The 26,118-nt window shown below is 36.7% G+C and overlaps 1 protein-coding gene across 2 annotated transcripts; it reads left to right on the top strand.

Moving 5' to 3' along the window:
• The first annotated feature begins 1,736 nt into the window (after positions 1-1,736).
• LOC121415825 lies at positions 1,737-24,019 on the top strand. Of its 2 annotated transcripts, XM_041609169.1 has the most exons (16): positions 1,737-2,526; positions 9,330-9,564; positions 10,915-10,976; positions 11,342-11,449; positions 12,055-12,252; positions 13,532-13,651; positions 14,263-14,376; positions 15,026-15,142; positions 15,662-15,865; positions 16,303-16,401; positions 16,634-16,909; positions 19,324-19,572; positions 19,800-19,991; positions 20,994-21,488; positions 22,117-22,269; positions 22,693-24,019. In XM_041609169.1, exons 1-16 carry the CDS (start codon positions 2,307-2,309, stop codon positions 23,613-23,615), a joined length of 3,765 nt encoding a protein of 1,254 aa, XP_041465103.1. In that variant the 5' UTR covers positions 1,737-2,306; the 3' UTR covers positions 23,616-24,019. The 2 variants fall into 2 exon arrangements, with proteins under 2 accessions (XP_041465103.1, XP_041465104.1); XM_041609170.1 differs by lacking the exon at positions 13,532-13,651 and having other exon boundaries at positions 1,742-2,526.
• Positions 24,020-26,118: the final 2,099 nt, after the last annotated feature.

Below are 26,118 nucleotides of genomic sequence, written 5' to 3'. Positions count from 1 at the left end.
TAATAAAAAGAAAACGACGCCAGTTTTTTTTATAACATCGGTCAAAGGGGAGTGGTTAACAAGTTGGGATAATAGACAAAGCCCTCTCTTTCTCTACACACTTCTTCCTCCCCCTTATTCCCCTCCTGCCGCGTGTGTTACAACTCTAAATAAGGACTAGAGTCAACCAAGGATTTACTTTTAATTCCTTGGTTCAACCAAACTATTTCTAGAGGAATAGCCGTGGTGTAGTGGTTCTGACTCTCGCCTTGTAAACAGAGAGTCGTGTGTTCGAATCTCACCGCGGTCTAGTTTCCTTTGGCAAGGCGTTAATCCACACTTTGCCACTCTCTACCCAGGTGCTGAATGGGTACCTGGGTACCCGGTAGGATGCGAAAGATATTGTACGTTTGAATTTGCCAGCGCCATAATGTGGCTGCGATGAATGCAAGGAATGTTCCTCAGGGAGTGGAAATTGTGAATTTTTCGTGCGGGATTGAAATGAATCCAATGACCGGGGTAATAATATGCTGTAAAGCGCTTTGAGACTAGAAAAAGCGCTATGTAAAAATTGGCTATTATTGCTATAATTTCACATGTACATAGTAAATGAGAAAAACTAGACCTATCTTGAAATAAGAAGCCTTTCTTTCCAACGTTTTAAAAAAAATACTTAATTGGGTCGTATTCTACTACTTGTGAACCAAAGGAAGAAAATGCCTATAACATAACGAAGCCTTAAAATCTTAAAATTTAGAAAAGGGTCGTCAACATTTTCAATTTACTTTTCACAGGTAATGACGTATGTTTTTTTAAGTAACCCCTTCATCACTTCCTTACAAAATCTATTGAGGTTTTTTCACCCACGTACATCTCGATATAAAATGTCTATTGACAGAGTCTAGATTGATATTTTGCTGGCATATAGACAATGTGTGATTATCTTTCCTCTTGCAGATGAAGTTGTGATAATAGTTAGGTGACCAAAGTTCTAAGTGTCAATACTCCATACAGTATTGCTGGAGTTATTTCAGGGTAAATTCCATGCAGGCACAATGTTGCTTCGACCCCGTGGACGTCAGGTGAACATTCGGTAGGCATCGTCAATATATTCATCCAACAATAACAACAACTATTATAGTATTGTCACAAGTAACATGAATTCTGTGTGATTTTAAAAATGTTTTACAAAGCAAGCCCAAATTATACTGCTTAAATCAATGCCTGTGACCTTCACACACATACACACACGCACGCACAAAATCCGATTAACGTAAAACATTTTTTTAGCCTTGAAGTTACTGTGCTCCTGCAGTCATTTACCAAATTGATCTTTGATCTAAAGTCTCGTTTACTTATAAGTCATTTTTCTACCACTCCACAAAAAATAATCACAAGAAGAAGATGAAATAGAAAATGGATTACTCTCCTTGAAAATGGAAAAGTTTGGGACACTGGTATTCTATTCCCATGCATCTTATTCGATAAACTTCACTAAATTTTCAAGTTAGGCTTATTGACTAAATGATGATCGATTAATTTCTTCTTTTCCGAAAAAAAACCCTTCCCCGTAAACCCTTCCTCTCTCTTGCTGTGTTGGATAATGGTAATCTGCTTCCATTGTTAAAAAGATGACGTCATTTGTAACGAGAGAAATTAGAGGAAGCGAGAAATGGTTGGCTATGACCCGAACCAGCCTACGATATGCGCCTTTAATCTTGGTATTCACATAGGCGGGGCGTTACATCTTGCAGAAGAACCGAAAGTTGGACTGTTCAAGCTATTGTTATTCATCGACGATCAAATACAATAGGAGCGCAGTATGACGGTTGACTGTCCCAACACGATGGGTATTCATTCGAAACCGTTTCCTTTTATGCATCCCAAAGACTTCGAAGGTCTAGAAAAAAAAACGTTGATGTAACAACACAACCTGGAAACAAATACAGTTTTCGCAATTCGGGGATGAATATGAATGTTTTAAGTCGAGATTTTTACACATGGAACAGATGATGGATTGAAGTGCATCAGAAAGAAGGATATTGGTTAGCTTTGACTTCTTAACGCCAACGGTAAAAACGCCAATTTTATGGGAGACACTTGTTGTTATTATGCAGAGCATTAGTCATCGGCGAACCACACCTAACTCTACGTAGAAACCAATACCGTCGCATCGCCCTGTGTACACACACTCGCTCGAAATACACACACGAATTCCTTTTCGCTCCTTCATTTCTCACCGTGCCGTCGAGGAGTAAGAACCGTTTTTTGTGGAGGCACGTTTTTAAAAGGAATATCGGTTCTTATATGCATTTATTGACGGCACGATGGAACATCTCAACTATACATCACCTTTGATGAACATCATCGTGGCCTTTCTCTGTCTTGCCTTTTCTGTCAAATCAACCTCCTCATATCCTACAGGAGCACCTACGACGACATGTACATCTCTGACACCGGGACATGGATCCACCCCTCAAACTTCTCCAAGTCCTTTTATCATTACCCCTCAGTTTCGGAATTACGGACCGAGTACGCCGATGCAAGGTGAGTTGTGAAGCACCTGTGCTGCAAATTTATGGCATATTTGACATTGTTGTCTACATCAGTCATGCAAAATGTGGCTTGCCATGTGCATCCCTGTGGATGGTCTATTACACCAGTGCTTATCCACCGTGTTGATATTTGGAAAAAAACAACATAATATAAAAATGGAAAGTGATTTTTTGTTCAGTTCATGCATGCTTACCCATCACATTATCATTGTGGAAATGAATTTACCACTCAGATCAGGTTAATGCATATAATATAGGCCTATACTTGCAGCTAGTTTGGCTGACATTCTGTTCTGTCAAAATGAAAAACCATATGCATGGGTGTATGATTCATTTCTTAGCTCTAAAAATATTTCCCTGTGGTACTTAAAAAGACCATAAAAATGAAAAATGTTATTTCCATTCAGTACAGTAGCTCGAACTTTTCATTCTATAAATCGTCTTCAAGACTTTATGCTTAAGTGCTTCTATTGAAAAGTTAAGAGTTGATCTCCGACATTGTTCAAATTGCATGCCTCTGCTCTCTGCCTTGACAGTTACCTTTGAGAGTAATTCACTTTCACTTTCTTTCACCATGTCCATATTGTTCTATTTTTAATCTTTTTTCTCTCTCTCTATTTCATCATAAGTTTTTCCCCTTCAACTTCTAATTCGCTTCTCATCTTCTTCTGCATCTCCTTCCTCTACCTCTTCTCCCTTGTCTTATGCTACTCACTGTTTCGTCTGCCTCTTTTTCCTCTTCTCCCTTCCCCCCTCCTTCTTTGCTCTTCTGTTATTTTATACACTTTGTTTTCTTGGCAATATTCAATCCTTTAGATATCTCAGAATGTAAAGTGGATTGGTATGATGCGCCTTAATTGTAATGAACCAGTATTACAATCCATATCCATAACTTCAGTACTGGTGATGTCACAGCTAAGACCCGGATGTTAACTTGTAAACAATGATAACGATAAGTATAGGAAGGAAGCGTTTTTTATTTTGTTCTAAATCTAAAAAGAAGAAGAACATAAGTTTCGAAAGAAAATGGGAGAATTTATCACAGCTTTGGACTGACTTTGCCAATTAATAAACACGACAAGAGAACAGGGTTGGTCTAAATATATATGTAGGTCATTACTAAACATGTTCTTTTATCATAAGGGAGATTCATTATTTGTCGTAAAGATAAGGTGAACCATTGGCTAAGTTCATGTTTATTCACTGCCTGAGTCAGTTCATTGATAACGGTTTAACGCGTGTGTAATGTTTACAAAAGAGAGTTCGGTATTGTCTGCTAGGAATTGATATGAAATGGTTGAATTGTATTTTAAAGGAAATTTAAATAGGCGCCCTCCTCAATTCGCAGCACATAATGAAAAAAAAGGTCACAAGTTTAGGTCCATTTTTATTATAATAATGTCCACAATGTACTGTCGGGATCAATAATAGTTACATTGTAATTGCTACCGGGTCAACACTGAATCAAACGATCTAATGAAAATCTAAACATGTAGCCTAGCCATACCATGCTATCCGAGATGATGAATAAAAATAATCTTTGAACAAATTCCTTCGAAAAAAAAAGAAACATTACAAACCCTGGTAAATTTTCATCGTTTTTTTCCTGGGAGGCACTGACATGTAGCAAATACAGGGTCCAAAATAGGTGATTCAGAATCATTCATTCCATCACGTCATCTATCTGGTATATATACAACAACGGGTTCATTCTATTAAACTTGCTAATAATACTGTTTGTCACTTCACCCATGGCTTAAATAACTCATACAAAAGTTTGACTACAAATGACGAACAAAATTGTGGATATATTATGTCTGACAGTGGGTTGATTGTCCTTTATATAGATTTTTATGGTCATGAAAATGACGTATTCTTTTCCCCTTCAAATTTCTTGTTAACATGATTAAGCGGTAATAAGGAAGGCATTATTTCGGCTTTCATGAAATAATGAATGCTCCAATAAAGACAGTGCTGATGTTGTTACATACTCTATACTAGGCCTATATTTCATGTTTGTCAATTAAGACAATCGAACTAAATGACGTGACTATTCTTGGTTGCTCAAATCGAACAAATATGAAAATGAGCGCCGACTGTGTGAGATGTATGGCGTCCTTGTGAAATCAATAACCTTCATTAGTTGGCCGCTCGCAGTATCCCTTTGAAGTGTTAGATTTAATCAGACAAGTCAGATCTGATAACGTTTCAGAATGTAGCTCCTAACCATACACGAACGATTATTCGCACCCCTCCCTGAAGACTGAGATACATACATGCCATACAGGTGTACGTGTCCACCCCTCCCCCTCTATCTATTGACGCTTTTCCGCTGTGTTTAAATTGACACGGTGATTAAAAATGTGGACGAAGGACGAAACCAGTCAAACACTGCCATTTATTGTCTGAAAACGGTATATTCATGGTGGATTTAGGAGTACACAATAGATCTATGTCGTTGGTCAAATCGGGCCTATGCAAATGATTATTTGCCAACATTTGAACACAAACATGACAAAATTAATGTGAGGCCGGAGAAGCGTGATAGGCTTCAGAGGAATTTTACAGTCGCGATTTAAAGTTTGCTTTTTGATGTTCATCATAGATGGTGGGGGGGGGGGTCGCCCCTTGCTCTTTATTTGCCCCTCCCCCCATAAAGGGTTTTCAACATACATGTAGGTCGACTTATAGATTGGTGGGATAATTAAATTCTTACTGTTAAAATGCTACGCAGCATTTGGAGGTCAGATATTACTTTGGCAACATTAAATCGATATAAATGCCAGTTTTTAAATGTCACTTTCTTCAGTTATTACGTTGTGCATAATATATACTGACCACCTGATATTAATATTTGGAATGATTGGAAAGGGTACAACCAATCAAGGGTTCGAATCATATTCACGTGATTTATTTAGGCCAATGTCATTAATCGCACATGGCGCTTCTACTCGAGATGAAGTTACACTTTCATCTTTATGGGGCGATATTGTTACCATGGTAACACGTTTCCATTCCTCGGTATACCATTAGGTCAAAAGCGGCCTGCACATCGGCTAACTTCTGATGCGTACTTAATTCATCAAACGAGATCCGTGATTATGAAATGTGATTAGAATATTCAATTTAAATGCACAGTATTATCAAACCGGGACATGATGTGAACACACTGGGAGACATATAAGTCTCAAATTACATTTAAAAAAATGAACTATTCTGAAGAGTAAATTGAGTTGTCACAGAGAGGGTGGATAGGCTATACGTCCCCGGGACGTACATGTATACATCAGTTAAAGAAAGAGAATAAAAATAATAAAAAACAAAGGGCGAATTATAGTGCAAACAAAAGCGACATGAATTGTTAAGGTAAATTCCATGGAATGATTTATGGTGCAATTTTTTTTCTTTTTGGAGCCGATAAAGTGTAATATGGATAAACAAATCACTTTACGGTTTACGATGACTAATGGAATTTACCCTCCCTAAATATATGTATTCACATTTTCACAACCCTTATAATTTCAAGAAGCAGTGATTTATCATTCCCAAATGATCTACGTCATCAGATAAGAATTCACATTATGGTAGGCGTGTGAATCTGAATTCAATAAAGCTAAGCGTCTATTGTCCAATGCACAAGGGTAAATGGGTATACAGGCAAATGGGTTTGTGCATGCACAAAGGATTGTGATAATATTTACTGAAGCGGAAAAGTAATATGTTCTTTTCTTCACAAAAGTGATCCTTTTCACGAATAAAATGATGTCTGAAAGTGACTCTTACTCATCGTCAATATCTTATTTCTTTAAGTCCCAACCGGAAATGCTCTTCATTTTGTTTCCGGTGTTGAATATACAGTATATTTATTTTTGTGTGTTTTATAATCTATATTCATAAAAAATAATCTTCTTACACTTGAAAATTGACCTGTAAAGATTACACGTATAATGAATAGGTTCGAAAACAACGAAATGCTGTTGGCCTACATGTATGTTATTGCTAAAATATTAGACCGCATGGCACTTAATTCTATTTTTGATTTATAAATTTCGTTTATTTTGTTTACATTCAATACTATTAACTTTTGTTTTATTTTATTGCTATTATTGATTATCATTTTTTTTATTCATTATCACTTTACATGTATGTTAATGTCAGTTTTTTAAAGGGGGGGGGGTGACGACGTGTTGTACCAGGATATTTTGATGACGGGGTGCAAGTTGAAATGAAAAGTAGTTGACCATTTCTTCATCTTAGATCACTTGTAAAAAGTAAGGAGGCGGTCTTGCCCCAGCCTTTCAGGCACTGACCCTATGGTGAAACTGTTAATAATTATTACATTTTCATTATAATTACCACCACGACCATTATAGTCACCTTGATCATTCATTACTATCATTCTGATAAATGGTTGTGTTTTCTGCAATGAATGCTTAAAATACAACCCGTATATTTTAATCATGTTTTACATTTTAATTGGTACAAGTTTATTTTAACACGCATCAGTTACATTTTATTTTTTACTTCCAATTTACGTTGCTACTGGCTTTTTGGCTTTTCATTACGGTACGTTTTATCGCTTCGCCCACGGGACTGTCGGCGGGGCCAAGACCTCCCTTAAATGGCATTGTATAGCTTCACCAGTGGTACACGGGATTACACAACCAAGAAGTAATAGAATATGAAATAAATAAACAAACAAACAAATATAAACGTGACCAGCAGCGTAATGAGCGAAAAACAAACAAACAATGAGGGGGCAAAGCTTGGCTCGTTTGGAATAAAAATCATTGTAAAATGCCCAGAGTGAGCAAAGATATTGACCGTTTTGAAATGAAAATCTAATTTTATGAGAGATTATTGACATGTTAATCAGAAAACACGTCTACATGTGACCCACCTTTTCTTTTCATTTTATTTTCTTGATCGGGGGGATGGCCCCAAAGCCCCTCCCTCCCCACATCTTAACGCCAGTGGTGAGGGAGGGACAGAAACACGTATGACTATCCACGTGATTGCAATTTGCATCTCGAATGTCTTTAAGTCGATGTTCCAATTTCCACGAAAGTTCTCAATAATCAAGTCAATATGAAAAATGAGGTGATGCAGACTGCGTCCTCCAAAATTATTTGAATCTCGTTCATGATTCTCCACTTTTAATACGTGGTTTGCTCAGCTCTTTCACTGAATTTTTTCACCGCTCATGTGAAATTTATGTTCTCTTTTATTCCATTAATGCAAATATGCAATGCAAATATCAAGTGACATATCAACCATTTTTTTGTATAATGGTACCTATTTCTTAAAGTTATAAACTATCAGTGGCGTAATGAGCCAAAAGTTCGGGGGGGGGGCAGATATGGTGTATCGGGTAAAATTTATATTAAAAAAATTGCGAGCGATCAATACTTTTTACATATGTCAAAAAAAATCAAATTTTGTGATATATTTTGACACAATATTAGAAATAATACATTTCACCCTTATCTCTTTCCTTTTATCTCTTCAATCTTGGTCATGACAATATGGGAGGGGAGGGGGCAAGAGCCCCCCCCCCATCTGTATGGCATTGTATAAGCTAGAAGGCCCTACTTAGGTATCAGAGGGTAAATTTACGCTTTTGGCAGCATTCATAATATACAAAAATATAGGCCTAACTAAATTAATGTTTGGTTATTATTCATTTTTATTTTTTGCCTACCTGTAGGTCTACATCATCCGCATTCACGATGGGTAACAAATCCTAATATACTGACTTTTTCTTGCTCAATGAACTGTTTCAGTCCCCCAGAGCAATATACCCCCGAAATGAAATAAACAGATAAAATAAGACACTCATTAATGCAATGAGCCAACATTTCACTACTCATCGCACAGTGGTATTTCAACTGAATATTTACATGTATATGCAGCTCATAATTATTAACGACAACTACCTGCACTTTTTGTTACAAATCCATAATTCATATCTATTGACATTCCAAGATAATAGCTCATCGTACGTCTCGGGTCAAAGCGGTATGTGCGATTAATCCATCTTCGCAGTCAACTTCAAAGAAGTGGACTATTTTATGATGACCACAGGACTTTAACTTGAAGACATGTCCGTTTGTGGTTTACACGTTTATATCATTTTTCCCATATTAGCCTACTATACATGGTCCTGGACGCGGTCATGAATTGACGAAAAATATATATTTGATTTGATTTGCATGAATATTTTCTACTCGTGTTTTCATATGCATAATACATACACCATAAATGATAAATAAAAATAAAAATCATAATTCATAATGATACATACATGATAAGCAAAAGATATTACATGGATTACAATATAAAGTAAAAAAAAAAGGTAGACACCTAAAAAAAGTATTTAAAGTCTACGGCAATTAAGTTGAAAAAGAGGTTTCTGCCTCGTGTGTCTCTCCCGTGCAGTGGCATATATGGAGGGACAAACCCTGGTAGCCATTCTTACATGAAGGGGATGCAAAAAAAAATAATAATGGGGAGGAAAATGATGAAGGAAATGATGGGATGGGGGAGAGAGAAAATTGTGCAAGTTTAATTGAAGGAAGATGGTAGGGCTGACAGTTTCAGCGCTTTTCCCGGCGTCAGATTTTGGAAAGGCGGCAAGTTTTTGCGCTTGCAGCGGGGACTGTTTTTCCTGATACGCCACCGTTCCTACTTTGTGAGTTAGTTTTGTACTAATAGTAACTTTTTTTCTTATAAATATAGATCGTTGTGATCATTGTAATATATTCATTTAATGTCTCCCTTCTTTCACCCAAACAGTAAACCTGACGTCCAGCAATGGGACCCCATTCAAGGGATTCATGGTTCAAGCCCGGGTAGTAGGCACGCATACACCTGTTGGTATATTCAGCGATACATCATCGGTTGGTCAGCGGATCGATTGTTCCAGTACCTTTGCTAACACTCTCACTCATATCGACCGCAACCCAAAGACATTGGTGACCGCAGTCTGGACGGGACCCTCAAACGCCGACGGCGAGAACATTGAATTTGTGTAAGACATTTCTAGATTAATGAGCATGTAGTATGAAAGGGTTTGTTTTCACGAAAGTATGATTAAGCCATGACTTTGTGGACATCTATAAAATTTGACATAATTAACAATGGGATTTCCAAGAAGCTTGACTTTACGACCAATTTCAAGAAAGGGAACAATAATTGTAAAACTATATCAACATGATCAACACAATCGGTCTATAGTAAAACTTTTCATGTTAAATGCTTTTTTTCCTAACCAGCATTTGGTCAGTTCATACATATCTTTCCTACATGTACTTTATGTATTTTTGGGTTTGACTAAAAAAAAATCTGAAAGTGTATAAAATACAGAAGAAGAGTATGCATGAGGAAATAACAGCGTATGCGTTGGGGGAGGGAGCATTCGCACCCCAAAATAAAATATTTCGATAGGGCAAAATGGGTTCCCCCCATGTGCCCCTTAAAAGATAATCAACTATTGATTTTAAACACGAAATTAGATAATAAAGGTACATTCCTTGTCCAAAAAATAGTTTTATAACTGATAATTAGAAATTCTCACTCTTAATGGGGTCCTCACGCTGATAAGGTTATTTAGTATACAGATGGTACTCTTGACTCTCTCGTCCTTCGACGAGTATGCCCAATGCCCCGTGAAACATACCGGTAAACCCCTTTGATTTTCCTTCTAAGTTTTCTAGCAAAGTAAAACCGCATAATTATTATACATGTAAGTCAATGTTTCTGAAAGGATTAAGGAATGGAAAATACGACTATCTGCAGGGTATTTAGCATTGATAGTTTTCAAAAGTAATATGAAGTTTAGACTTCGACAACACCGACATGAAATGGCAGCAAGGGAAAAGTGCTAAAAGGCCAAAAAGAAAGAGAGTAAACCTACAAGTATGCCAAAACTGGGGGCGGCAATCGGAAGAGGGGGGGGGGGGCACACTGCCTCAACTTTGGAAGCATTAAAGTACCCCTTTTTACCCGAGAAAAAATGATGCCTTTAATACAGACATGTTTAGTACGTGTCCCTTCCATCTTAGAAGGAATCTTTTATGTGTTCGCGAGTGCCACTTTGCCTTGTTATAAGTGCCCATTCTCGTATCAGATGAGTTGCCCTTCTTCAAACAGCTCTATATTCATTTCCGATCAGTGTCCGCTTTCATTATTTACCTTTTCTGTAACCTGTTGCAAAAGCATCTTTTGATTAAATAATCTTTTTCAAAATTCGTAAGTGTATTTACCTATACTTGGATTATCAGTATTATAACTGCAACAGACATGATTATACAGAGAGTCATTGTCACCTTGATGGAATAATATCTTCTCAATGCTGTTTTCATTTTTTGTGACTTTCCAGAGGGACATTCGTTCAGGATCTGAATACTTATTGGACATTCGTAAGGTCAAGCGTATTGACAGGTCAGTATCACTTTTTAAACGATAAAGTATACATGCAATATTGCATCCTCCCTGGAAAAGAGGATTACAAAAAATCTGTCCGTCATACACACAAAAACTTAGAAATATAAACAAAAAAAAATCTTCATAAACACGCTTACCTTCAAGATCACGGAAGTGTGTTGCCGTGTATTCGTGTACTCATGCATGCGTGTTGGAGCGTGCTATACTGAGAGGGTCATGTCTGCTCCTGTCCAATGGCTCCTTGGAGATAAAGAAGCAAAATAAATACATTAGACTCAAATGAATGCAGTAATAAGTAAACAAGCAAAAATACAAATGAATGAAAACACAAACAGACAAATATTCTGTTTATCTTTTTACAGATGCTTGTTTGCCATCACCGTGCCAGAATGGGGGTACATGCTACCGATCAGGTACAGAGGGTTACCTTTGCAGCTGTCCGGCAGGTTTCACTGGTAAAAACTGCACAGGTAAGCAAAGCACCATGTTCTTTTCTCTGTCTTACGGGTGAAACACAGATTAATGAACCACGAATTGAGGAGGAATAACAATTTAAAATCTATTTCCAATCAACATCAGATATTGTTGTAAGCGCCTTTTTGATGGGTTTTCTAAACTGTTTAAGAATCCGAATCCGTATAATTATGGAGTGCTAAGGTATTCAACTTTTACTCATCACTTATAATTCGAAATATTCGGTATAGAGGTATTTAGTAGATTCGTAAGATCTCATTTAAGGTTCATTATACTACAGTAGGCCTATGCTATTTTTTTATAGTGCGTACGATATTTTATGTTGATCTTTTTACTTATTTCAGGGACCCCGAAGCAAAAGAGATAAAGTAGATTAATATGAAACGGTTCTTTGCGAGTATTCCTTTGGGGGTAAAATATATTTAATTTTAGTTATGTTTCCTTGTGCATATATTGCTCAACTGGTATTTTGAATAATCATGAGTAGTTACCAACCAAACAACGAATCAAGGCCCACTTAATGCTTCAAATCATTGATAATGTGAATGATTTTGAGATGAAACAATTTTAAAGATTCCTTTATTGTTTTTCCTCCGAAAAGAATTGTCACCATGCGTAGACAAGGTCGCAACCTGCGGAACGCAACACAAGCACTGCTATGTCAGTAATACGGGGAATGGAAATAATTTCGTTTGTGTGTGTTTGGACAATACATTTTCATACGATGCACCATGTGACGAAATGACCACAATGCCTCCTACCACGGCCATTCCGACATTACCAACAACTACAGAAATTGGTAAGTAAAAGCTAATGATTGCGGAAAGGTTACCCTTTCCACTTCCAAGTGTCAAAGACAATTTAAATCATTTACGTATTGCAAAATAACAATATTGCAATAACAATGATAGTATATTAAAATATATAAATATATTTTTTTTACTCTTGCTGGTAAACTGCAAACCTTCTTTTAAGTTCGGAGTGATTCGATACTCAAAGATGGAAATGGAATATTTTACTTTTTTGTTGAATTTAAACGTGAATTACATTCGCGTTCATTTATAGTTAAGGTTGCTGTGGGGTCATTATGATAAGGATCGATTTCATCTTGGTAATAGGGTATTTATCAGTCACAATTTAAACTTTATTATTAAGAACTTTGGTTTCCAAGTTTTACATGTTTGAATGCTCATGATTGCTTTTTATAATCCCCCTTTTCAGGGGCGGCGCCACGGGGAGAGGGCACGCCCCTTTGATATTTCAAGAAGTGAACAAATTAAAGAAAACGAAAGAAAAGAGGAAGAAAAGGGAAGAAGAGTATTAAAAATATGACGGCATATCTAAGTATTCTTTTCCCACTGACCACTTAATCATAAAAACATAAAAAGGGTTTCAACTCCTTAAATAAGATTATCGAAGTATATTGGTTTGAACCAATATTCATTATTATACGCAGGTGGTCCTTTTTCAGGTAAACAATTTTTTCGAGATTTTTTTTATAATTGTGATTTTCATTAAACCCCTTTTCAGTGATATTCACTAATGGGCTATTCCACATCCGATCCCTTATAATGTTGGACATTCGTAAATCTACTTGTCTCTGTTTTAATTTCATAGGGAAAGTACTAATGTTTATAATGTTCTTGTGTAATTCAAAGTAAACTTTAGAAAATGAGGGTCGATCGGCACTAAAAATGTTGATTATTTTATTTCATTTCAAAAGTTCTCTATTATTAGAAGCTCCACATTCTCGCGTATTTGTGAGCGAAAATCACCAACAGTACTCTAACATATTTGTATTTATATGTTATCAAATGCAGGAGTGTATTATTATATTTACTGTACGTTGAAGACTAACATACACATGATACATGTGCATATTACTCGGTGCAGTAATGGTAATTGTTCTACTTAATTATCCACTTTCTTTATGATTTACTTTATATTCATGTACTTTTCTCCATTGCACCTGTTATACCCGTGTTCATTAACCACATTCTCCTTCCACTATCTTTCCATACCACTCTGCACCCCACCTATACCCATTTTCACCCCTTTATTAAACCCATCCTAAACAGTTCACCCATGTTACTCTAGCCCATGTCAAAATGGCGGGATATGTCATCTTAACTCTGCTGACGATGTTCAGTGTTTCTGCTCGGGTGGATATACTGGTACTAGGTGTGAAATAGAGCCAGGTAAATAAAGATACAGGGTCAGAGTAGGAATCCCTGGGGAACACTTCTCTCGAAATTCCTTTGAGTATTTGAAAATCAATTGGTTCTTAACCAAAACGAATAGATCGAAATCATAAATACCAGTGAATTTTCGACAATATCCAATTTTTTTTACATCCGATTTAGCATGGCCTAAATTTTCTTTATGGCGGTAAGGCTATGTAACTTGAAACATTTTCAAATTTTAGGAAATGCTTGTCTTAATGTATTCTAATAAGTTCATTATCACACTATTCTTTTCATTTGATTTATAACTCATGAATACTAAATGGTACTCTTTTCTGCTTGTATGGCACAATTTTCGCAGATCAAATAGTTCTGCTTGGGCCCAGATAATAATTGATTTAAAAGTTAATTGAATAACTAATGATCACCTTTCACATTGTTTTACATGTATACACAGTTTTCTGCTTTACGTTGGGGAAAAACAAACAAATGTAAACTAATTTTCACAAATGATTTGAAACATTTTATTGAAAATGAGGTGCTTTGCTTTATTTGTAAGTGAATGTAAAAATCCTTAAGATATTCAAATATGTATATGTTTTTTAAAAAATTGTTTTCTTTATCAGATCCGTGTCGATCACAACCTTGCGAAAATGGTGGCGTTTGTACCAAAACTGGACCATTTTCATACCAATGTGAATGTCAGACCATATACACCGGACCACAGTGCCAGTATGAAGGTAATGGAAGATAGAGATATACAGCTACCGCATGGACTTTGTCAAAGTAAAAAAAAAGGGTGATTTTAGCAGAAAAATTGGCAATTATATTCTTCTGTGAATCCCTTACAGGGGGAATCGTGTAAATTCTAAACAATAACAACCAACGCAGTTTTTCATATCAGTTATCAAACCAACAGGAATTTCCAGGTAATTAAAACCAAAGGATTCACACAAATTGTCATTTAATAACAACTTGAAACAATTACATGTAGTTGTTTTTAAGTAATTGATATTTAGAATTATGTAAAACATATAAATGGGGCATGTTTCTTGTTGACTTTTGTATTATTTTTTTTAAACATGCAAATAAAATTTGATAGGTTCAATATTATGAGCTCAATTATGCTGGAAATGTTTAAGAAAATGGAATAACAACATTCCAAATTCAGGATGATTGTTATCACTTTCCTCCAGGGGATTCACTTCATTAATGATAGAGTAACTTGGAGAACGTTTAACTTTGTACCATTTTTCCAAAATAATAACATATCATAAACTGATAACCATGGTGAAGATATTTACCAAAGCCAAGATCAGATTAAAAAAAATGTTATATACATGTACCTCATACTAACCCTATCCTCTTTGTTTTATTTATTATCTTCAGTTGGCTGTGCCTCCTTTCCATGTCAAAACAATGGTCAGTGTACCAGTTCAGGGATCTATGGCCAGGATTACCAGTGCTCGTGTCCTCCCATGTACTCTGGTACCAACTGCGAAACAGGTGAGCTATCAATCCATACCCCCCCCCCTTCAATTTTGCTCAACTATATTCCCCTTTTCTTTATCTTCCCCTTCTCCCTACAAATTTTAAAACTCATTCATTAGTAACTGAATCTTAATAACATAAATTTCTTTCCTTGAATCTTCTTGTTTTGTTTATCTCGTACTATTAGATGCTTTTGTTTATCAACTCAATAGAAATAAAGACAGACCAGGTCGTTGAAAGAAGAGTTGAATCAAATTGACATGTACTTTATTTTGCTAAAAATCTCATTTGCTTTTCTGGAAAAAATTGAGATAATAAAGTTTTGCAGATCTAAATATGACACTTTCAATGTTTCTGTTTCATTCAAACAATCTCAAAACAATTATTGACTTGTAGTGCAAATTGTAGTCCAGCCTTACTAACAATTAATGTGGATTTTTCGTGATTGCCATGATAGAAATCTTCCCTTCCAAATTTTGTTATGTATTTTGACTGTTCAAACTATTATGCCACCACCATCAATATCTGTTTTAGAAATAGACCCATGCCAATCTGCTCCTTGTATGAATGGAGGATCTTGTAACAGACGTGGTGACATCATGGGTTTCAGATGCAACTGTTATAATGGATACACAGGCCTCACGTGCGAGATTCCGCCTCCACCTACAACTCAGCCACCACCTACAACACCACCACAGTCTACTACAACCCCACAACCAGTGGACTCCACTACACAAAGTGAGAATAAATTCTCATCTTTCATTCCATCAGGGTTTTTCCAATATTTTTTTAATTTCTGTTCTCATCTGGTGTTTCTCTCTTTTGTTCATTTGTCTCTTTCTTTTCCTATACATTTCTCTTCCTCGATTATTTATGTAATGAGGTACATGTAGCACTGAAATTTTACTTATAGCATAGAAATAATCTATCCTTTTATTTCTGTCTCTTTCTTTTGTTCTCTCCCTCCTCACTTCATTTTGGGAATAAATTTCTTAGTTATACTACATCCAATGTTTTATCAATGAGTTGCTTTGTTTTTAATTTGTTTTACCCATTTATAGTGAAAGAATTATAAGTGATGGTGTGACTACATAGTTGCAATGTCCTCACTACCATATATTGTAAAATGTAATTTAGTATTCTTATGAAAATAAGTTTCAATCTCATTTCTACAGCTTCTGAAGAATGTCTTCCAAGCTGTTTGAATGGAGGACGCTGCATTTCTGGTACCTGTGAATGTATGCCTGGATTCAGTGGACCTCGTTGTGAACAAGGTAGGACTGGACACATAGATTCTTGATTCTAAAGTTAGATCCCTCAGAGACACACAAGCTATATATTACCTCCCTTATTATCACGTTATGATTTATCGATTCAGGGCCTCTTTTGGGTGGTTGTGGGTTCGCAGTAGACATGATAAAGTAAAGGTGACATATAATGGAAAATATCTTTGCACAACTAGATTAAATATTTCAGTCTCTCCTCTTCAATGTTGCCTCCCATTAGATGGACGACCATTCTTCATCAACTGCCCGGAAGGCGAGACATTGACCTATGACTTGGATGAAGGAACCAACGTAGCAACACTTGATATGGATCCCATTACTGCCACAAACTTCAACCAGGATGACCTGGAAGTGGTCTTCATCATTGGACCGGACCTGAACACCATCACCAGCTTGGAGTTCTCTGAAGAGTATGCCGAAGGACAGGTGGTGGTGGCCCAGGCTGTGGATGATCAGAATGGCAACAGGAACTGCAGCTTTGTGATCAGGCTACAAGGTAAAAAGCTTTGCGACATTGGGGCTTCTTCTTTGCATAATTCTCCACATTGTTCAAGATATGAAGTTGATTATGTAATGCAAGGCAACGCCATAAGGTTTGTTTCTGGTTGGTTGTTGTAAATGTTGTTAATCGATTATGCTTGTTATCGATATTCCTGTTTGAATAGCAATCTGTCTCTTGGCCGCTAGCATTTTATTAACACACATCTATTTCCTAATTTTCAACTGGTATTACCTGGCTTTTGTTAAACTTTGACGTGGTGGCAGCTCGTGGTTCGAACCGAGGGCCTAAGATTGTTTTCTTACCACCCTGGCTACAGGTAATCAATGCTCATAATGGATATACATGAGTCAAACATAACACACTCAATCATTCCGCGTGACAACTTGCACGTCCTGTGTACCAGAATGTGATGGCCCGTTCCGCGTGACGATATGCGCTTGCTCGTTTCATGTGATAATCTACAGATCGATAATCTCGGCAGTGCAAACGCTACCACACAGCAACAACTACCACACAGTGATACACACAACCTCAGACATCAGTCAATCACAGGCTACCCCTTCACTTACCACTAGTCAAACAGAGCCCAATAGCTACCCAGGGCTTGAGCACCAATACCCTACAACTCAGTCCAACTTGCATGCCGACATAGCAGGTAGTCACACATCTGTCCATCATCAACAAGCTACCATCAATGTTTGTGACAATGACATAACCACTCACCGACCAATTCCAACAGATGTAGATGCCCATACCAACTACCTAGATGTCCCACCTCCCACAGATGTTGATTCCCTTTGCTTCCAACCACCAGCAGATGTAGATGCCCAAACTAATTACTTAGATTATTTGTCTTATTCAGTTGGTGATGCTTCACCGGACCACCAGCGGCCTATCGATGTTGGCGTCCCATCCAACAAGTTGCCATCTACTTTAGATGTCCCCATCCCTTTGACGATGATGAGAGCCCCTGATATCCATGACCCTTTTTGCCCGGATGTAGTGTCCCCCATATCCAATGCTACTCTTTGCAGGTCCCATCTTACATGTAGGTATCATGTGATAGTTTCCAGGTGACGTCCTTCTTTTCCAGCCTCTGGGCCTCTGTGGTGCAGCAACCTATCCAACTACCCTTTGTCCCAACTTATTTGTATATGATTGAGTTTTTTCCATGTTGATTTTATTACACATTACAGGATTTTGACTACATTGCTGGAGAGTTCATGATGTTTTTATTACATGTATTATAGAGTGCTATTTTGAAGGGTTATGACAGCTATTTGTGTATTGGTCATACATCCTTATGTATTGGCATTTGTACTTGGTTGGTCGCTTATAATGCTTTGTTTTGACACACAGTTACTCTCATGTTTGTTTTCAATATGTGATGTGTGTGATTGGCTTTGAAATTGTACCTGCCCCCCTTTGCTTGGTTTGAATGGATGTGGTTGTTTGAATGCAGTGTGTTGAGAAGTACAGTGTGCTCCCAATTGGTTTGCAGGCATGGTGGTTATCTTTTCATTTTATTATTCTAACTTTTATTTCCTTTTACCTGTTACACAGATCAGAGAGATGTAGGAATTATTGCTTTGCGCTACTGGAGACAAGTTTGTAGTGCATTTTGAGATGACATCTTAACTTTGGTTGATATTTTTTCATGTGTTTTTCCTACTTATGATAATTAAGGTAAACAGTTTTGCTGATATGTCCTTTTATGTGTATTTTCAGTTTCATTTTTCATACTTCCATATTTTGTTACAATGCCTTCTTATTGTGTATCAAAGAGTAACACCGTATCTTCGATTTGGCGGCAAGACCAATATCGTATTGCAAGACTACATAGTTTTGTTTTAGTCGTAAATTGTGTTGCCATTAATGTAAGGAGTTAACCGTGACTTGGATTCTTTGCCGTCGTATTGGTAGTAATTGTGACAGAGTGTACGAATGCTTTCATTTTATTTGTTTATATAATTTATCATTAACAGTTTGTTTTTGTTTATCTCGAAGGAGAAAGAAACAATGCTGATATAAGTGTATGTATAACTATAATAACAGAACTTTATTATGAAGTTGTTTAATTGTACATTATGTCAAAAAGGGCAAGAATTTTTACTTAATTTACTTTTTTTTCACGTACATATTTAATGATGTATTTAGCAGTTATGTGTTTGTTCATTTTCCTAATTGATCGTGTGGCCTGCAACCACCAAGCAGCGCCAGATCAACATTCCTCCATGTTTAAGTCTAAGAAAGTAAAATACTTACCACTACTCTGCGATAATTGGCCAATAGATCCTTTCTATGATGGACTAATTTCCATTGTATCTGAACCTTATTTAAGAGTAAGACAATGGATAGTCACAGGTCGTATAAACATATTAAGAAAATACAATTATCTTCTATTTCAGACAATCAGAAACCAGTGATCACCTGCCCGCAGGACATCATAGAGATCAGTACATCCTCAAGTCGACAGATCACTTGGCCAGATGCTGAGGTAGATGACAACGCTGACCCTTCACCTGAAGTGACTTATCTACCTCCTCGAGGGTCACTCTTTGATGCTACAGGAGAAACAGTGTCTGTTATTGCAAGGGCAACAGACTCCTCATCCAACTACAAGGAGTGCTTGTTTAGAGTTACAGTATACCAGAGAGGTAGGAAACTAATATCAAAACAAAAAGTATTAAACAGAATAGTCAAACCAAAGTATTTCTTGTGCATCTCAACACAAATTCAAGTAATGAATGTGTTCATTTTGCTTGACAAGTTCCACACCTGATTTGCAAATTATACACCTTTAACCCTAAATAGACGCCTAAGATATACACTTCTTGTCATCATATCATATCCTCATTATCTTTCAATGTCTTCTTAATTCCAGACTTTGACTGTGACCCATTCCCAGCCATAGAGAATGCCATAGTATCCTGTGATAATGATGCCAGTGGACGAGAATGCCAGATCGAGTGCAATCCAGGGTTCCTGAAGACAGTATCTAATGATGTCAGGTATAATTGTATAGCTGACAGCAGGGGTGCTTTCTGGGACCCTTCACCTTCAAGTACTTGTGCAAGTAAGTCATTTTATATTTTGTCTTACTTCCGTTTTTGACCCACCTCATGAGCTCTCAGTTTTTGTCTCGAGGTATTTGTGCTGCTTTTCCTATATACAGGCTTTGTTCTTCCCCTTCTTGGACCTACACCATTCTTGAGATTCCACCCAGAAAGGTGCAAGATACATTGTCCAGTATCTATTATGATCTCTTCTCTGCTTCCTTATAGAAGTCATCTCTCCCATTAAATGAATAATAGCTCCTTACTTTCATGTATGGTGGTAAATCAATCAGTAAAATCCGATCCTAATAAGCCAGTTCGTAGTTCCTTTCTGCGCATGATCAGAAGAAGAACATTTGTAAAAAAGTGACTTGGTGGTTTAAAATCTAATGAGATAAGCACCATTTTTGATGTCTTGATTATTCATGTATTCTTTTGAATAGTGGTTTTCATCTACATCCACAAAAGACAACAATGCGTCCACGAACGACTGGTATTTCACAGTTTACCAAGTACATTGTGCAACATGCTATGATATGCATTCAAAGTAGGAATGCAACAAATACCTTCATAAAGTGTTCATTGGTGTGCTATTCCAGTCACCTGGTCTATTCAATTTCTTCATCCTGCTACATGTATGTAAGGCAAGCTTACGTAATATCTTGCTTTGAAATCTGCCTATCATAATGAAAGAAATGAAAGGTCATTTGACCAAAATTGTCCATAAAGTAACTACGAACTGGTCTATTGTTATTTACCAAATGAATACATGCATCTATCATCATCCTGCTTCTGGCTCTTTACCTCATAACATGCCTAGATCAAGGAAATGTACTTTTATTATTTTTTTTTATTATTGATAGCTTGCTCTTTTGAGGACTAAGTAATTCAATTAATAAATGATGAAATCAGTTCTGATTTAATCATCTCTAATCTCTGGTCAAACCCTCTCTGGTTTATCACATGCAGCTGTAAAATTAGATTTATTAACAAGCACTTTGTATTTGATTTATCATCTCCAGGAGCCGAAACTGGGAATGGACTCACCAAGACAACCAGTATATCCTTCCCCCTCCAGTCAGTCATCTGTCCCCAACAAACCCCAAACTTCAAATCCTCAATTGCAACCAATATCACCAACACACTTAACACGTACAACCTCTGCAACCTTGGGTCAGCATCGGCTTGCAGGGAAGGCAGTGTCGACACAGGATGTACTACAAATACAGCAAGGCGCAGGAGACGCGATATCATCCTTTCAAGGTTCAGAAGAGACAATAGCGTCCTGATGGTAGATATTGATGTACATTCCCCGGTAAATAGCAACTCAGATCAGGGGGCAATAGAGGAAGATATCGACCAGTTGGTGGATGGTGTTGTGGATGTCGCAAATAACGAAGGATTTGAGCTGACGGTTGGTGGTGATGTTGTCAACAATGTTCAGTCAGGAACAAGAGTTCCACAGGCATTCCAGTGGTCGTGTGGCAGTGGTATGGTGTCTTCAAGTTCAGGATGTGGTGAGTGTTTACATAATTCATGTAAAAACAAACTATTTGTGCTCTTTTTGTATCAGATTTAGAACCATATGCATTTTTTAAACAATTAGGTATACCATAAAGTAATGTAAAACTAATTGGAAAAACTACACATTCATTTTTAATCATGTTTTACAAAACAGGCTCTGCTATGCTTGCTTAATAGTAGCTTGACTTACTTTATACTTTGTACAGATTGTTTTCAAACAACTTTTCAACAGATAACTTAAGATTGATTATCATAAGACAATGTTTGAGAAAACCAACCACTCAATTGGTAATTATTGAAAATAAACCTTATGATACAATATTATTATGTTACAAGGCTTTGAAAATATTTTTTGTGAATGAAAACAATCTTCAAGGGACATATAGTTCAATTTCCATTCAATATCAGAAAAAATCCAAAACTAAAAATCCATATTATATTGTTCGAAATGAAATCTGAAAATAGAAATACTCTGAAAATTCTGATAGGACTATAAGATGATTTGACAGCTTATTTGACTATAATTTCCCCAAAACAACTCTTTTGGGATAATTGATGTCTGTAAGCTACTTATAAGACAAAGTGGTTTCAAAAACTTTTATCTTTGACTCTCTTCCACAGTACCATGTCAACCAGGAACCTACTACGATGAGAGGGACAATGTCTGCATCTTTTGTTCCAGTGGAACCTATCAGGATCAAACTAGACAGATCTCCTGTAACACCTGTCCTGGAGATTCTATTACAGATGCTACAGGATCTGTGTTAGCTGACTGTAAGTATCCACCTTTAACCATTAGTTAATCTGTATTACATTAATCCCACTTCTGCATAGAGGAGAGGGACAAGAGGGGGGGGATGCCTGTAGTCCAGGGACAAGTTTTTGCAAGTTGTAATGCCTTCTATTCATAAGAACTACTGGTAGCTGCAGGGAATTTCATATACCCAAAAATCTTTTGGTCAAAGTATTGTAGGGACCAGATCATGAGGCCTGTCATTTATGATGTAATTCATAATTCTGCTATTCATAGTGTGAGCTGATAGAGCTCACTAATTGTAATGTATGGTGATTGACAAATTAAAATGTTGCTATACCTCTGCACATTCAATATCAATTAGTACTTGCACTCTTTAAAAACTATTGTTTCATGTACTGCCCTTTGCTCTATTGAGACTTATATGTTCTCGTTCCTTACAGGTTACGATCCTTCAGGTTTCGAATTGACATCAACACAATGGATCCTTGTCTACATCGGGTGTGGTCTAGCCGGGGCATTCATCCTTCTCCTACTCATCACGATCATCATCTGTTGTTGCCGTAGCAACAGTGAGACACCAAGAAAGGGCAAAGATGCTACGGATCACCTCACCTACCTCAACAGAGCGTTTGAAGACGAGCATCCCAATGAGATGCATTACACCAATACACTGTCGCGAAACGGGTCGACCCTACCTATGAATGGCCATCGGAACAATGGTAACATCCCCAATGATAATAGATTGATCGAGATTCCAAGCGATCCAGCCGTCCTGTATGCAGAAGTACCTGTAACATCATTCAATGCTAAAGGATACAATGACTTCAACAGCAGGTCATCAATGAATGGGCACGCTAATGGACATATTGATACCGTGTCAGCAAGTGTTGATATGGATACCATTCCCCGACCTCCATCGCTAGGTGCCCCTCCTCCACCCCCTCCACCTCCTCCAATGGAAGAGAAACCTACACGTATCCCAACAGAAGATGAACTTCCGCCCCCGCCACCAAACAAGCATCAGTTCAGTGGTATCTCTGGGGATTCGTTTCCTGCAGCTCCCCCTCCCCAACCCCCACAGGTGCCCGGTGGCCCTCCACCGCCAAAGGTTCCTGGTAACCATGCTCCATCCCCCAAACTTTCTGGAGGCCGCTCTCCACCACCTAAACTTCCGGGCAACTCTACGCTACCACCCAAGGTCCCAGGTGGAGTTCCTGCTCCCCCTCCTCCACCCCCCATTCCGGGAGCTCCACCCCCTCCCCCTCTCCCGGGGATGAATAGCAACAACAACTCACACACCACCTCACCATCTGGTAGCATGACAAGTTTACAGAGCGATAGGAGGGGCAGGTTCTTGCTCTGAGTTGGTATGGCCCGAGGAAAATAAAAAAGAAATGACTTTGAAATGCAGTGCATGATGAATTACTCCAAGCTTTCATTTGTTCAGTCTTGCAAGGAAAGATAACCAAAGTTACAAAGTGATTCATCCGAATTGAATACTTTATCCTATTCTGCTGTATTTTCAGGGAGAAACAGCAGTAGCTAGTATTATTAGAGATTAAAACCGCTGTCCTGAATGTTCAAATGAATACCTCATAGTGTGCTCTTATGTTTTTTTTTAAGTTTATTTTTTTAATGCTAGCAATTGTGAAATACACAAAGATGGAAGAAATGCCTGAATGCCATTATGTTATTAAGTGCTATTACACACATTCTTGTCTTTTGTACATCCTATCTAAGTTTATGTGTTACTCCCCCCCCCTTTTTTACAGGATCTATGGCCTTTCAGTTTGTAGCCTATTTACACACAATGTTTGTGCTCAGCTCTAGGTATGTTTACATTTTGTAGGTGCTAAAACATAATTTGTACTCCTATTTATATGCTTTTGTATTAGGTGATGGGATTTCAGTCATTTGCATATGTATTTGAATTTATATCCTCTATGTTATATACAACCTGGGGCCTGTTTCATAAAGGAGTTTGTCATTAAGGCAGCTACCATGGAAACCTTGATTATGATTGGCTGCTGAGCCCTGTTACCATGGTAGTTGCCATTACGGTAAATTTACAACAGTTGCAAGTCCTTTATGAAAGGGGCCCAAGATCCGTAAATCATGTAAATTATATATCAGATATTAACTCAAATTAATGTAATAAGACAAAGCAGATGAAGAAGTGATATCTTTTTTCATCTTAAAAGAAAAGCATTTAATGAAATTACAGTATGCATTCTATTTCTGATGATTATAAGGGCATCATTTATATGCAATATAACTTATATTATTTGTAAGGGTCAGTAAAGATTATGATAGAGGGAGAATATTTTTTATTCTTTTGAAATTCATCCATAGAAGCTTTGGATAATTTCTTTTGTTCGGTAAATTTTTTATTCCATTCATTTTAAAACCTTTTTTCCCCTGATAAGATTTGGTAATTAAAGGGGAAGTCTAGCTGCCCTGAAGTAGGTTGGTTTTAATGAAAGCAAAATAAATAGAGACCCATATTCATGAAGGTTTGATTATCCATCAAAGAATAAGAGATTTATGATTTGTCAAAGTTTAATTTAAGAAATCCCCAAAGTCATGTAAGTTGCTCTCAAACTAGCCAGTTAACTGATGTCACCTTTTCCAAGTTTTACAACGCTAATGTTGTAATAGACGGGTTAAAACATTATTTTTATTCATTGTTTTTTTATTTACATTTGGCATCATTATACTTTCTTGTCTAAGTTCTGTTCAACCTTCTCAGACAGTCTTTCAAATCCTTAGTTAATATGCATCTTCTCATAGATTTTCAAATTATCTTATATTATCTTACATTACCACTATTAGCTTGAGAATATAATATTTTGAATTTGTATGGTAATTTCTGTAAATTTCTTGAGTTTTTTTAAATTGTAAAACATCGGTCAATTCAGCTTTTAAGCTGCGATCACATGTCTTTGATAAATCTTGAATCATATTTCCATTTTTTCAAAAACTAGAAAGTGATATTTTTTTGAATTGATATATCATCAGACAAATCATATCAAATCCCTTCTATGAGAAAAAAAAATGGAAGTCATCATATTCCATCAATAAAATTGAATTTATAGAATTTATGTATGGGGAAGCTGCTCGCATTGGAAAATCACAAATATAAAAAAGGAAAATGGGTTATAACTCTAATTCTTTGATGAATTATCCTCAAAACTTCACCAATATTTTTCTTTGTTTCTGTTTTTATTAAAACCAACTCATCTTCAGGATGAACACCCCCCTTTAATGAATTAAGACAAAAAACATCAATTTTACAATTGTGTGCTTTTTTGACAGTTTCAATAATGTATTCAGTTTTAGATTTTAAATCTAAAATTTAGATTTTAGCAAATACAAAGAATTCACATTTTAATTTCTTCTGGCAATTGGTAGGAAACCAAATCTTTTGTTGTTATAAGATGGATCTAGGTATCTAGTTTTGAGCTGGGCTCGGAAATATATCATGTAATCATGTATATGTAATAGTTACTACTCCATTAAATTTTTGGAATTAAAATCAATTACAGTTATATGCATTACATTTAGGTTTGCATAATAGATGCCAAAAATTGTTTTCCCAATTACCAAACTCTATGTGACTGCTGGTTAGTTTTCGTAAATATATGAATGAAGTATTAGCCATGTAAATATATAACGAATATATTCACATTATGGTGCAAGTATTGTGTTTTCTGTACAAATATATGGTACTAGGTAGCAACACCTTGTTTTTCACTACTGCAAACATGCTGATGCATGGGAAATGTACATATTTCTTTTGTCTAGAGTTTGTATATTTTGGAAAATGTATCTAATCATCACTCTTTCACATCCTGTACACGTCTTTC

This window comes from Lytechinus variegatus, chromosome 5, assembly GCF_018143015.1.
Source record: "Lytechinus variegatus isolate NC3 chromosome 5, Lvar_3.0, whole genome shotgun sequence".
NCBI lineage: Eukaryota > Metazoa > Echinodermata > Echinoidea > Temnopleuroida > Toxopneustidae > Lytechinus > Lytechinus variegatus.
The sequence above is the reverse complement of the archived record's forward strand: the minus strand, read 5'-3'. Positions and strand labels throughout refer to the sequence as shown.